This window comes from Amblyraja radiata, chromosome 20, assembly GCF_010909765.2.
Source record: "Amblyraja radiata isolate CabotCenter1 chromosome 20, sAmbRad1.1.pri, whole genome shotgun sequence".
NCBI classification, from domain to species: domain Eukaryota; kingdom Metazoa; phylum Chordata; class Chondrichthyes; order Rajiformes; family Rajidae; genus Amblyraja; species Amblyraja radiata.
This window is the reverse complement of record NC_045975.1, coordinates 4,648,227-4,662,270: the sequence shown is the minus strand read 5'-3', so window position 1 is coordinate 4,662,270 and position 14,044 is coordinate 4,648,227. Positions and strand designations below refer to the sequence as shown.

General features: G+C 47.6%; 1 protein-coding gene across 1 annotated transcript in view; it reads left to right on the top strand.

The window, feature by feature from the left end:
- The window catches only part of prmt3 (protein arginine methyltransferase 3), a 141,141-nt gene that overhangs the window by 12,862 nt on the left and 114,235 nt on the right, over nt 1-14,044 (top strand). Inside the window, exons 6-7 of the mRNA XM_033038674.1 lie at nt 5,538-5,709; nt 7,419-7,563. Coding sequence (XP_032894565.1) covers nt 5,538-5,709; nt 7,419-7,563 — 317 coding nt within the window. The remainder of the gene's footprint in view (nt 1-5,537; nt 5,710-7,418; nt 7,564-14,044) is intronic.

Here is a 14,044-nt window from a genome sequence, read left to right as displayed (position 1 = left end):
GGGAGGTTGGTTTGCGTGATGGTCTGGGCTTGTGGTTCCCAATCTTACTGGCTTTACCTCTTCATAACAAGAGGATTTCAGTATAGGAGTAAAGTGGTTCTTCTGCAGTTGTATAGGGCTCTGGTGAGACGTACAGTTTTGGTCTCCTAATTTGAGGAAGGACATCCTTGTGATTGAGGCAGTGCAGCGTAGGTTCACGAGATTGATCCCTGGGATGGCTGGACTGTCATATGAGGAAAGATTGAAAAGACTAGGCTTGTATTCACTGGAGTTTAGAAGGATGAGGGGAGATCTTATCGAAACATATAAAATTATAAAAGGACTGGACAAGCTAGATGCAGGAAAAATGTTCCCAATGTTGGGCGAGTCCAGAACCAGGGGCCACAGTCTTAGAATAAAGGGGAGTCCATTTAAGACTGAGATGAGAAAAAACTTTTTCACCCAGAGAGTTGTGAATTTGTGGAATTCCCTGCCACAGAGGGCAGTGGAGGCCAAATCACTGGATGGATTTAAGAGAGAGTTAGATAGAGCTCTGGGGGCTAGTGGAGTCAAGGGATATGGGGAGAAGGCAGGCATGGGTTATTGATTGGGGACGATCAGCCATGATCACAATGAATGGCGGTGCTGGCTCGAAGGGCCGAATGGCCTCCTCCTGCACCTATTTTCTATGTCTATGTCTACCTCGCACTAAACGTTATTCCCTTATCATGTATCTATACACTGTAAATGGATCGATTGTAATCATGTATTGTCTTTCCGCTGACTGGGCAGCGCGCAACAAAAAGCTTTTCACTGTACCTCGGTACACGTGACAATAAACTAAACTAAACTGAACTGAACTGAACCGATCTCCTGAAGACTGCCTGATCCAGGCGAGTCCCAGGCTGCTGCGGGGCCTCCAGCCATCACCTTCCTTGGACGTGTGGATCGACCAGCGAACACAGGTCCCTTTGTTCCAGAGGGCGCGGGAGCCTCTCACTGCCGACCTTGAGGACGGGGGTGGGCCAGACCCCCGTCCCCTCTCCTCCCCTCCCCCACGGCCTCTCTCCTCGCTCATTGCGTCCGTCGCCACTAACTCCAGCCTCCCGCTCCCTGGAATCGGGGGGACGAGCAGGAACTGGCTCAGTGGGCTCCCCCCCCCCCCCCCCCCCCTTCCGGACCGTGGTCCCTCGGGGACCGCAAGATGGCGGCCCGCTGTTGGCCGCGGCGCTCTGAGAACTTCGGCCACCGCGGTTTAGTTTAGAAACACAGCGAGGAAACGGGCCCTTCACCCGTTCCCACTAGTTCCATGCTATCCCACTTTCTCACCCATTCCCCACACCAGTGGTTCGCAACCTGGGGTCGAGACCCTCTATGGGGGTCGTTTGGGGCTTTGCCGGGGGTCATGAAGGGGGACACAATAGACAATAATCAACAGGTGCAGGAGTAGGCCATTCGGCCCTTCGAGCCAGCACCGCCATTCAATGTGATCATGGCTGATCATCCCCAATCAGTAGCAATGTTACAAAATTTTGAGATTTTAAAAATCAAGTCTGTAATTTATCCCATCAGATAAAGCATAAAAATAAGTTTAATTTGACACCTAATTCACTTTCATATCTCAAGTATTTAAAAGGTTATGGCCATTTTCATACTGGGAAATGAGCATCTTGTTCCCTATTGATTTTCTATGGACATAACAAAAAAGCTGTGATCGTGAACAGTCAAAAGCCCATAACTTTCTTAAAAATTAAGAGAACTGAATGAAATTTTCAGTTATTATAGATTGAAGCATTCTGAAACAAATATAAAATAATCTTACTTGGATGACCTGAAATTAAAGCATATAATTAGTTAGTTACCTAATTGTAGCTAATTTCAGACTTCAATTACTAGATCTAAACATCTATCCATTTCTTAATAAATGATTAACATTTTTAAATAGCCTAAATGTCCAAATAATATTCACAAATAATTCACAATAAAACATGATTTTAAAATCTCATTTACATTAATTTATAGGCCAAATGGAAGGAATTTAGTGTTTAATTGTTGTAAATAAATGCCCATTTAAATCAGCTTTCCAGTGGGTCCCTGTGGAACGCGCTGGTTTAGAACGTTCACATTGCGGTAGATTTGTGCCCCCAAATGCCGAGAAAAATACTGCGGGATATAATGGGCCCAAATTGAGCTACTCGCAATATTAAACTTTGTATAAAGGGATCTTTAGAAGCCCTTTTTAATGTAAAAATATACAACCTAACTTCTGCTATTTGCTTTATGAGACCCGGCGGTTGCTGGCGGTCGCGGGTTTAGAGATTGATTTTTAAACTACTATAACTATTATTCAAGGCCTTTAAACCTAATAATAGCTTTTGCGACGGGGTCTTCCAGCGATTTTTCGTTAATAATTAACTAGGCTGAACATTTTCGATTGGAACAGCTTAGAGAAAATCGCGTTTTAAACCCGCCCCCCTCTAAACGGCGCCAAAATCGCGCACACTTGTAGCGACAGATTTTCAACGACGCTTCAGGTAGGCTTTGCAACATACCTACAATCAGTACCCCGTTCCTGCCTTCTCCCCATATCCCCCGACTCCGCTATTTTTAAGAGCCCTATCTAGCTCTCTCTTGAAAGCATCCAGAGAACCTGCCTCCACCTCCCTTTGAGGCAGAGAATTCCACAGACTCACCACTCTCTGTGAGAAAAAGTGTTTCCCCATCTAAATGGCTTACTCCTTATTCTTAAACTGTGGCCCCTGGTTCTGGACTCCCCCAACATCGGGAACATGTTTCCTGCCTCTAGCGTGTCCAAACCCTTAACAATCTTATATGTTTCAATATATATATGACACAATATATATGACACAATATATATGACACAAATACTATATCAATTTGTTGAGCCCATGTTTAAGAACCTAACGAAGGTACATACCACATACAGTCGCCTGTTCGCGTGTGCGGGTACTGGTGCCCAAAAAGGTTAAGAGCCACTGACAATCGGGCCAGTTTTACAGAAGCCAAATAACCTACAAACCTGCACGTGTTTGGGACGTGGGAGGAGACCGGAGCAACCCGAGAAAACCCACGCTGTCGCAGGGAGAACGTGCAAACTCCACACAGAGCAGCCAAGCTCAGGATCGAACCCAGGTCATTTCACTTGCACTTATGTGCAATGTGACAAATAAACCGTATTGTATTGTATTGTATTGTAGCTCTGGTAACGTGAGGCAGCACCTCCACCAGCTGTGACCACAGTTGCCTGATAGCAGCGCGGGGCATCCCATAAACCATGTTGTGGCCCCGTATCGTGCCAAACTTCCAGATGGGATAATTAACGCTAATTTCACAAATTATATTGACAGACCACGTTTAGTGGATGATGCAATTATATTCACAGCGACAACTGGATGTTCCAAAAATGCGTGCCCAGTTTATGGTCACATGTAACCCGTACCCAGTTGAGCGGCACGGTGGCGCAGCGGTAGAGTTGCTGCCTTACAGCGCCAGGGGCCCGGGTTCGATCCTGACCACCGGTGCTGCCTGTACGGAGTTCGCATGTTCTCCCTGTGATCGTGTGGGTTTTCTCCGGGTGCTCCGGTTTCCTCCCACATTCCAAAGCAGGTTTGTAGGTTATTGGGCATTGGTATAAATTGTAAAATGTCCCGAGAGTGTGTAGGATAGTGTTACCGTACGGGAATCTCTGGTAGGTGTGGACTCGATAGACAATAGTTGCAGGAGGAGGCCATTCGGCCCTTCGAGCCAGCACCACCATTCAATGTGATCATGGCTGATCATCCACAATCAGTACCCCGTTCCTGCCTTTTCCCCATATCCCCTGACTACACTATCTTTAAGAGCCCTAGCTAGCTCTCTCTTGAATGTATCCAGAGAACCGGCCTCCACCGCCCTCTGAGGCAGAGAATTCCACAGACTCACAACTCTCTTTGTGAAAATGTGTTTCCTCGTCTCCGTTCTAAATGGCTTACCCCTTATTCTTAAACAGTGGCCCCTGGTTCTGGCCTCCCCCAACATCGGGAACATGTTTCCAGCCTCTAGCGTGTCCAAACCCTTAATAATCTTATATGGTTCAATAAGATGCCCTCTCATCCTTCTAAACTCCAGAGTGTACAAGCCCAGCTGCTCCATTCTCTCAGCATATGACAGTCCCGCCATCCCGGGAATTAACCGTGTAAACCTACGCTGCACTCGCTCAATAGCAAGAATGTCCTTCCTCAAATTAGGGGACCAAAACTGCACACAATACTCCAGGTGTGGTCTCACTAGGGCCCCATACAACTGCAGAAGGACCACTTTGCTCCTACACTCTTGTTATAAAGGCCAACATGCCATTCGTTTTCGACTCGGTAGGGCGAAGGGACTGTTTCTGCACTGTTTCTGCACTGTATCTCTAAACTAAACATTTTGGCATTATATTCCAGCTATTGGATAAATAATTAATTTAGTTTAAAATGTATTTATAGTATAATGGTATATTATAGTATAGTGTAATGTATTGGATATAAGGCGTGATTGGAGACATTAATGAAAAATTGATCAAAGTGACACAGCATGGAAACAGGCCCTTTGGCCCACCTGGTTGATGCTGACCAAGTTGGCATACTGGGCTGGTCCCGTTTGCTTGCATTTGACCTGCAGTCCTCTAAACTATTTATATCCATTTGTCTGCCCAAATGTGTAGTTTAGTTTAGAGATACAACGCGGGAACAGGCCCTTCGGCCCACCAAGCCCGTGCTCGACCCGAAACGTCGCCAATTCCTTCTCTCCATAGATGCTGCCTCACCCGCTGAGTTACTCCAGCATTTTGTGTCTACCTATCATTGTGCATAAGTTGGGGAAGTCCAGGACAAGGAGTCACAGCTTAAGGATAAGGGGGAAATCCTTTAAAACCGAGATGAGAAGAACTTTTTTCACACAGAGAGTGGTGAATCTCTGGAACTCTCTGCCACAGAGGGTAGTCGAGGCCAGTTCATTGGCTATATTTAAGAGGGTGTTAGATGTGGCCCTTGTGGCTAAGGGGATCAGAGGGTATGGAGAGAAGGCAGGTACGGGATACTGAGTTGGATGATCAGCCATGATCATATTGAATGGCGGTGCAGGCTCGAAGGGCCGAATGGCCTACTCCTGCACCTAATTTCTATGTTTCTATGTTTCTATAAGCAGTCTGAAGAGTGTCTCGACCCGAAACGTCACCTATTCCTTCGCTCCATAGATGCTGCCTCACCCGCTGAGTTTCTCCAGCATTTTTGTCTACCTTAGATCAGCATCTCAGATACAGTACAAGTGTGTAGCAGTCGTACACTGAGACAGTGTACAGTCACCAGTTTGCTAAGTCCCAGTTGTTGTAAGTGCAGGGAGATCATGTCCTGACCATGAAGGTCTGTTGTCCTGGTGGCGCTGCAGTGTCGGCCTGGCCGAGCGTGGCAGTGGCGCCCTTCGCCGCTGTAGGCCACGTGCGGTCTCCGTGCCCCTTCCAACGCCAGTGGGAACGGTGGCTGATGAACGGCACAGCTCAATGGGTCTTCCCTTCGCAGATGTTGATGAGATCTGGGAGGATCTGGAGGGGCAACCGTGCCCACCAGAGGAAGGTCAAGATGAAAGATGCGTCGAAGCTGCCCGCTGCCATCGCCTTGAGGAAGCAGAGAAGAGGGCTGAGCAAGCTGGAGCTGCTGTAGAAAGGGTGATGGAAGACCTACATAAAATGAGGTGAGGGAAGATTTAGTAACGAAAGTATATTTTGAACGTAGAGGCGGTGAACAAGGTGAGCTAAAGCAAAGGAGGTCATGGTGGCACGGTGGCGCAGCGGTAGAGTTACTGCCTTACAGTGCCAGAGATCTGAGTTCAGTCCTGGCTTGAGGTGCTATCTGTACAAGTTTGTACGTTCTCCCTGTGACCGTGTGGGTTTTCTCCAGGTGCTCCGGTTTCCTCCCACACTCCAAAGACGTACAAGTTTGTAGCTTTATTTATTGTCTTCGATAAAAAATTGTAAATTATCCCCAGTGTGTAGGATAGTGCTGGTGTACGGGGTGATTGCTGGTCGGCGCGGACTCTGTGGGCTGAAGGGACTGTTTCTGCAATGTATCTCTAAAGTCTAAACTAGTTCTAACGTCTAGAACTAGTGCACGGGGATCATTGGTCAGCGCAGACTCGATGGGCTGAACGGCCTGTTTCCAAGCTGTATCTCTGAACCTAAATGGAAAACTTGTTTTCACCAACATCCGCGACGCCCAGCGATCACCCCGTGCATTGACACTATCCTACACACTAGGGACAATCCCCGTACATTGACACTATCCTACACACTAGGGACAATCCCCGTACATTGACACTCGTACACACTAGGGACAATCCCCGTACATTGACACTCGTACACACTAGCGACAATCCCCGTACATTGACACTCGTACACACTAGCGACAATCCCCGTACATTGACACTCGTACACACTAGCGACAATCCCCGTACATTGACACTATCGTACACACTAGGGACAATCCCCGTACATAGACACTATCGTACACACTAGCGACAATCCCCGTACATAGACACTATCCTACACACTAGCGACAATCCCCGTACATTGACACTCCTACACACTAGCGACAATCCCCGTACATTGACACTCGTACACACTAGGGACAATCCCCGTACATTGACACTCGTACACACTAGGGACAATCCCCGTACATAGACACTATCGTACACACTAGGGACAATCCCCGTACATTGACACTATTGTACACACTAGCGACAATCCCCGTACATTGACACTATCGTACACACTAGCGACAATCCCCGTACATTGACACTATCGTACACACTAGCGACAATCCCCGTACATTGACACTATCCTACACACTAGGGACAATTTTACAACTTTACCGAAGCCAATTAACATTCAAACCTGCATGTCTTTGGAGTGTGGGATGAAACCAGAGCACCTGGAGAAAACCCATGCGGGTCACGGGGACAACGTACAAACTGTACAGACTGCACCCGTAGTGTCAATCGAACCCGGAACTCCGGCACTGTAGGGCCGCAACTCTACCGCTACGCCACCGTGCCGTGTTGTTATAGTTCATATATCAAACATGGGAGTTTATATATACTGCAGTTTATGGCTGCGAAACTGGAATGGGACTTTATACTGCAATTTAATTTCGCAGTGGCTGTTGTATTGTAACGAGAGCTCCGTGAACAGTTGCTTCAGCTGCAAATAACATTTGCAAATCCTTTGTGCTGCCGCCCTGCCAGCCAAATAATAATGGCCTTAAATCTGTAATTTGGTTTGGAAGGCAGCAGAGGGAGCTCTAAGAGCCTTATAAGGCGTTGAAGTCCTTTGGAAAATGCCAGTGTTGTTGAATAGTTGTGGTTCAGTGAGTGCGCCTCAAGGGTGTGTTTTAAATTGATTACAGACAATATGTGCAGGATTTCGTGATAAATGCAGATGTCAGGACTGGTACATCAACCACGAATGCAATCGCAGACCTTCGGGAAGACGAGGAAAGTCTGTACTTCAGTTCTTATGGGCATTACGGCATACATGAAGAGATGCTGAAGGTGAGGTTACAAACACACAAGGTTACATAGAGGGAGGAACTGCGGATGCTGGTTTACACTGCAGATATACACGAAAATGCTTGAGTTACTCAGCGGGACGGACAGCTTCTCTGGAGAGAAGGAATGGGTGGCGTTTCGTGTCATAGAAACATAGAAAATAGGTGCAGGAGGAGGCCACTCGGCCCTTCGAGCCAGCACCACCATTCATTGTGATCATGGCTGATCGTCCCCAATCAATAACCCGTGCCTGCCTTCTTCCCATATCCCTTGACTCCACTAGCCCCTAGAGCTCTATCTAACTCTCTCTTAAATCCATCCAGTGACTTGGCCTCCACTGCCCTCTGTGGCAGGGAATTCCACAAATTCACAACTCTCTGGGTGAAAACGTTTTTTCTCACCTCAGTCTTAAATGGCCTCCCCTTTATTCTAAGGCTGTGGCCCCTGGTTCTGGACTCGCACAACATTGGGAACATTTTTCCTGCATCTATCTTGTCCAGTCCTTTTATAATTTTTTATGTTTCTACATGATCCCCCCCTCATTCTTCTAAACTCCAGTGAATACAAGCCTAGTCTTTTCAATCTTTCCTCATATGACAGTCCCGCCATCCCAGGGATCAATCTCGTGAACCTACGCTGCACTGCCTCAATCACAAGGATGTCCTTCCTCAAATTAGGAGACCAAAACTGTCACAATACTCCAGATGTGGTCTCACCAGAGTCCTATACAACGAGAGGGACTGAAGAAGGGTCTCGTCGCGAAACGTCACCCACTCCTTCCCTCCAGAGAAGCTGTCCGTCCCGCTGAGTAACTCCAGCTTTTTGTGTCCATCTTCCACATAAGTTTATCTCCTCACAAAGATACAGTTTTGATTTGTCTTGCTTCTGATTTCTCAATCCCACACACGAATCTCTCAACGGGCCACGCTTGTTTTTTCTGTGAATAAGTATAGAAGTTGGGAGCTCGACACAAAAAGCTGGAGTAACTCAGCGGGCCAGGCGGCATCTCTGGAGAAAAGGAACAGGTGACATTTCAAGACACCTTTTCAGACTGAAAGTCAGGGGAGAGGGAAACTAGAGATATGAGAATGTACAAAGAACAAATGAAGTTGGGAGGTAGACAAAAATGCTGGAGAAACTCAGTGGGTGAGGCAGCATCTATGGAGCAAACGAATAGGTGACGTTTCGGTTCGAGACCCTTCTTCAGACTGATGTGGGGTAGGGGCGGGAAGAAGAAAGGAAGAGGCGGAGACAGTGGGCTGTGGGAGAGCTGGGAAGGGGAGGGGAAAGAGTGAGAAAGCAGGGACTACCTGAAATTAGAGAAGTCAATGTTTGTACCGCTGGGTTGTAAACTGCCCAAGCAAAATATGAGGTGCTGCTCCTCCAATTTGCGGTGGGCCTCACTCTGGCCATGGAGGAGGCCCAGGACAGAAAGGTCGGACTCGGAATGGGAGGGGGAGTTGAAGTGCTGGGCCACCGGGAGATCAGGTTGGTTAATGCGAACTGAGCGGAGGTGTTGGGCGAAGCGATCGCCAAGCCTATACTTGGTCTCACTGATGTGGAGCAGTTGACACCTAGAACAGCGGATGCAATAGATGAGGTTGGAGAAGATGCAGGTGAACCTCTGCCGCACCTGGAAAGACTGCTTGGGTCCTTGGATGGAGGTGAAGGGGGAGGTAAAGCGAATGAAGTTGGGAGGTCATGTTGAGGCATTGAGTGTACAGTGTTCAGTTCTGGGCACCATAATACAGGAAAGACATTGTCAAGTTGGAAAGGAGACGGAGAAAATTTACGAGGATGTTGCCAGGACTTGAGGGCCTGAGCTATAGGGAGAGTAGGCTGGGACTCTATTCCTTGGAGGGCAGGAGGATGAGGAGTGATCTTACAGAGGTGTATAAAATCATGAGAGGAATAGATCGGGTAGACGCACAGTCTCTTGCCCAGAGTAGGGTAATCGTGGACCAGAGGACATAGGTTCAAGGCAGGGGTTCCCAACCTGTTTCATCTCCTTTATGCCCGGGCAACTTTAATAGCACATATAACAATGTTATTTCACTTATTCATGAACAACTAATGATGAACAGATACCGGTATACCAGAACCAAACACAGTCAGTCAATGAGTAAAAATATGTACAATTACAGAATCAACACATATACCCCCTGGGTAGGCGAATTTATCCCAGGTTGGGACCCCTTGGTTTAAGGTGAAGGGGGAAAGATTAAGTCGGAATCTGAGGGGTAATAATATAATACAAAATGTTGGAGTAACTCAGTGGGTCAGGCAGCACAAAGGGTGGTGGGTTAGTATGGAACAATCGCAACGTTTAAGAAACATTTAGACAGGTACATGGATAGGGCAGGTTTCGAGGGATATGGACCAAACACAGGCAGGTGGGACGAGTGTAGATGGGACATGTTTGGTTGGTGTGGGCAAGTTGGGCTGAAGCGTCCAAGGGAGGAGATGGGACTACAACAGGCTGGGTCTCCCCTGGAACTGGCCCCGCTCGTGAGAACTGGACTGCGAATTTACAAAATGGTGGCAAAACATGGCACCTCTTGCACGCGGGCTCAGTGGACTATTTCTGAACACTTGCTAATCGAAGATCGGGGGTGCGGCCATAATCCACTGGACTGTAAGAACAAAAAACATCACTATGTTAGCACTTCACACACATGATAATAAATGCACCATTGACACATCGGTACAGTGAAATTCAAGAGTTTAAATGTCATATGTACTGAAAGCAGGGCAATGAAATTCTTACGTGCAGCAGCAGAACAGGCTTGTAAAGACAGTAGTTGTAGATAACAGAATAAAATGTTCAATAAATTAAAAAAAAATATTAGTCCAAAACAAAAGACAAAGGTCCCAAATGCAACCAAGACAGTTTGCATTACGAACTGTAGTTGGTGTTTTGTAGTGTTCAATGGTTGTTGGGAAGAAGCTGTTCCTGAACCTGGAGGTGACGGTTTTCAGGCTCCTGTACCTTCTTCCCGATGGCAGGAGTGAAAGGAGAGCGTGGCTGGGGTGGTGAGTGTCCCTGGTGATGCTGGCTGCCTTGTTGAGGCAGCGGTTCCTGTGGATCCCATCGATGGTGGGGAGGTCAGTACTCGTGAATGGCCAGGCAGTGTCCATCACGGGTACTGACCTCCCCACCCATCGATATCCTCCTTCGTTCCTGGGCAGCCTAGTTGTCGAACGAGGCCGCGATGCTGTGTGATGCAAAATTCCTCTTCTGCATCGCCCAGAGAGTTGTGAGTCTGTGGAATTATCTGCCTCAGAAGGCAGTGGAGGCCAATTCTCTGGATACTTTCAAGAGGGAGTTAGATAGGGCTCTTAAAGATAGCGGAGTCAGGTGATATGGGGAGAAGGCAGGAACGGGGTACTGATTGTGGATGATCAGCCATGATCACATTGAATGGCGGTGCTGGTTCAAAGGGCCGAATGGCCTACTCCTGCACCTATTGTCTATTGTCTATAGCAGCATTACACTGAATATGTCAGAAATCCCTTTCCAGTTCTGGCGTCACATTTGGTGGTGAATCTGTGGAATTCTTTGTCTCCAAGAAGGCTGTGGAGGCCAAGTCAACGGATATTTTTAAGGCAGAGATAGATAGATTCCTGATTAGTGCGGGTGTCAGGGGTTATGGGGAGAAGGCAGGAGAATGGGGTTGAGAGGGAAAGATAGATCAGCCATGATTGAATGGTGGAGTAGACTTGATGGGCCGAATGGCTTAATTCTGCTCCTATCACTTATGATATTACGACCATTTCACTCTTGCTCTCTTCTTGTCTCGCAGCCTTTTTGTCTTCTTTTCCCTCTGGTTCTTGTCCTCCCATCTGCAAATCAACCCCTTCCCCCATCACCTGTATCCACCTATCACTCGCGAAGCTTTGTCCCGGCCCCACCACTCTTCCAGCCTTCATCCCCATTTCACCCCCTCAATCATCCCGACTTAAAACCTCCCCCATCCATGTCCAATAAGATTGTTAAGGGTTTGGACACGCTAGAGGCAGGAAACATGTTCCGATGTTGGGGGAGTCCAGAACCAGGGGACACAGTTTAAGAATAAGGGTAAGCCATTTAGAACGGAGCCGAGGAAACACTTTTTCTCACAGAGAGTTGTGAGTCTGTGGAATTCTCTGCCTCAGAGGGCGGTGGAGGCCAGTTCTCTGGATACTTTCAAGAGAGAGCTAGATAGGGCTCTTAAAGATAGCGGAGTCAGGGGATATGGGGAGAAGGCAGGAAAGGGGTACTGATTGTGGATGATCAGCCATGATCACATTGTACATAGCGGTGCTGGCTCGAAGGGCCGAATGGCCTACTCCTGTACCTATTGTCTATTGTCTTCCAGACACCCTCAGTCATTGCAACACTTTAAAAAAAAATTGTAAACCAGCACCTGCAGTTCCTTTTGTCCAAGCAAGTTTAAGCGTGAACTTCATTCTCTTTCCACAGACGCAGCATAACCTGCCGGGTATTTGCTGCCTTTTTCTGCTTTTATTAATAAAATAATAATAATAATTTATTAATAAGATAAACACACCTGCAGTGCAGATCTGCCACAGTCTTGTCAAACAATGTTAAAAGTTGAGGATGTTTGAATCACTGCCCTGTTCTCCTAAAGATGAATCAATGTCAAATGGCCGCATGTGATTTATTTTTAATCCTGAAGATAGTGAAGGAAATGAAACAGGCTTTCCATTGATGTTTTCTGATTTAAAAATGGAAAAAACAAATGACTGCAGTGAAGCGGTGATGCCTGTAATCACATTGAGGAGCTCAGTGGATTAAATTTGGCGGGGGGTGGGGAAGCTTGAATGTTGAGCTCAGCCGAGTGTGTGAGGCCTGCTCACCTTGCCTGAGCCTGGGCCTTGATAATCAACCAGCGGCCTCAAGCTTTTCTTAAGTTTAGTTTAGAGATACAGCGCGGAAGCAGGCACTTCGACCCGCCCAGTCCGTGCCGACACTCTCACTCTCACTCTCACACTCACACTCACATGCACACGCTCACTCTCACACTCACTTACTCACACTCTCACTCACTCACTAACACACACTCACGCTCACACTCTCACTCTCACTCTCACTGTCACACTCTCACCCTCACTCACACGCTCACACACACGCTCACCCACTCACACTCACACTCTCACACACACACACACACACACACACACACACACACACACTCACACACACACACACACACACACACACACACACACACACACACACACACACACACACACTCACACACACACACACACACACAGGAAAGTTTTTACAAATTTTCACGAATCCAATTAGCCTACAAACCTGCAGGTCTTTGGAGTGTGGGAGGAAACGGGAGCACCCGGTGAAAACCCACGCGGGTCACGGGGAGAACGTACAAACTCCCCATAGACAGCACGCATGGTCAGGACTGAACCCGGGTCTCTGGCTGGTGGGTCAGAGGCCTATTGTTGGATTATTATTCCGTGACCTCTTGTTGGACCAGCAAAATGGATAATCCAGCGAGTGCCGGAAAACCGATGGTCTACCTGCATTTGAAACGTGACTCCCTAAAATCAGAGTGCAAATTTTAAAATATAATTTGTCAAAACCAAGCCATTGAAGACATCTGTAGGAGGCGCTGGCAGTATTATCAATGAACCACACCACACTGGCCGCGCTCTCATTTAGCTCCGGCCATTGGGACGATGGTACAGGGGCCTGAAATCCGTGACCACCAGGTTTAGGAACAGCTTCCTCCCAACAACCATCAGGCTCTTGAACACTACTACCAAGCAGGAGGCACAACGGCAGAGTTGCTGCCTCACAGCGCCAGAGACCCGGGTTCGATCCTGACCACGGGTGCTGTCTGCATGGAGTGTGCACTTTCTCCCCGTGACCTGCGTGGGTTTTCTCCGGGTGCTCGGGTTTCCTCCCACACTCCAAAGACGTGCAGGTTTGTCGGTTAATTGGCTTTTGTAAAGTTGTCCCTAGCGTGTGTAGGATAGTGCTAGTGTACGGGGATCGGCGATCCGGGTCTCTGGCGCTGTAAGGCACCAACTCTACCGCTGTGCCACACATGGTCTGCTGGTGTAATTATTGATGGACATTAGAACGCTTGCATTTTGTCCCAAAACAAACTGGTTCAGACTACTCTCAGTAAAATCCTCACCATCTTTCTCAAGTTCATATTTGCAAAAAAAAAGTAACCTTAAGAAAAGAGCATAAACCGGCATGGATCGAGCTGAAAGGCCCTGTGGAATTCATTGCCACAGACGGCGGTGGAGGTCAAGTCATTGGGTATTTTTAAAACGGAGGTTGATAGGTTTTTGAATTAGGAAGGGCGCCGAAGGTTACAGGGAGAAGGCAGGAGAATGGGGTTGAGAGGGAAAAAATAGATCAGCCACGATTGAATGGCAGAGCAGTCTCGATGGGCCGAATGGCCTCATTCTGCTCCTATCCCTTATGGTCTTATGGCCATCGAAG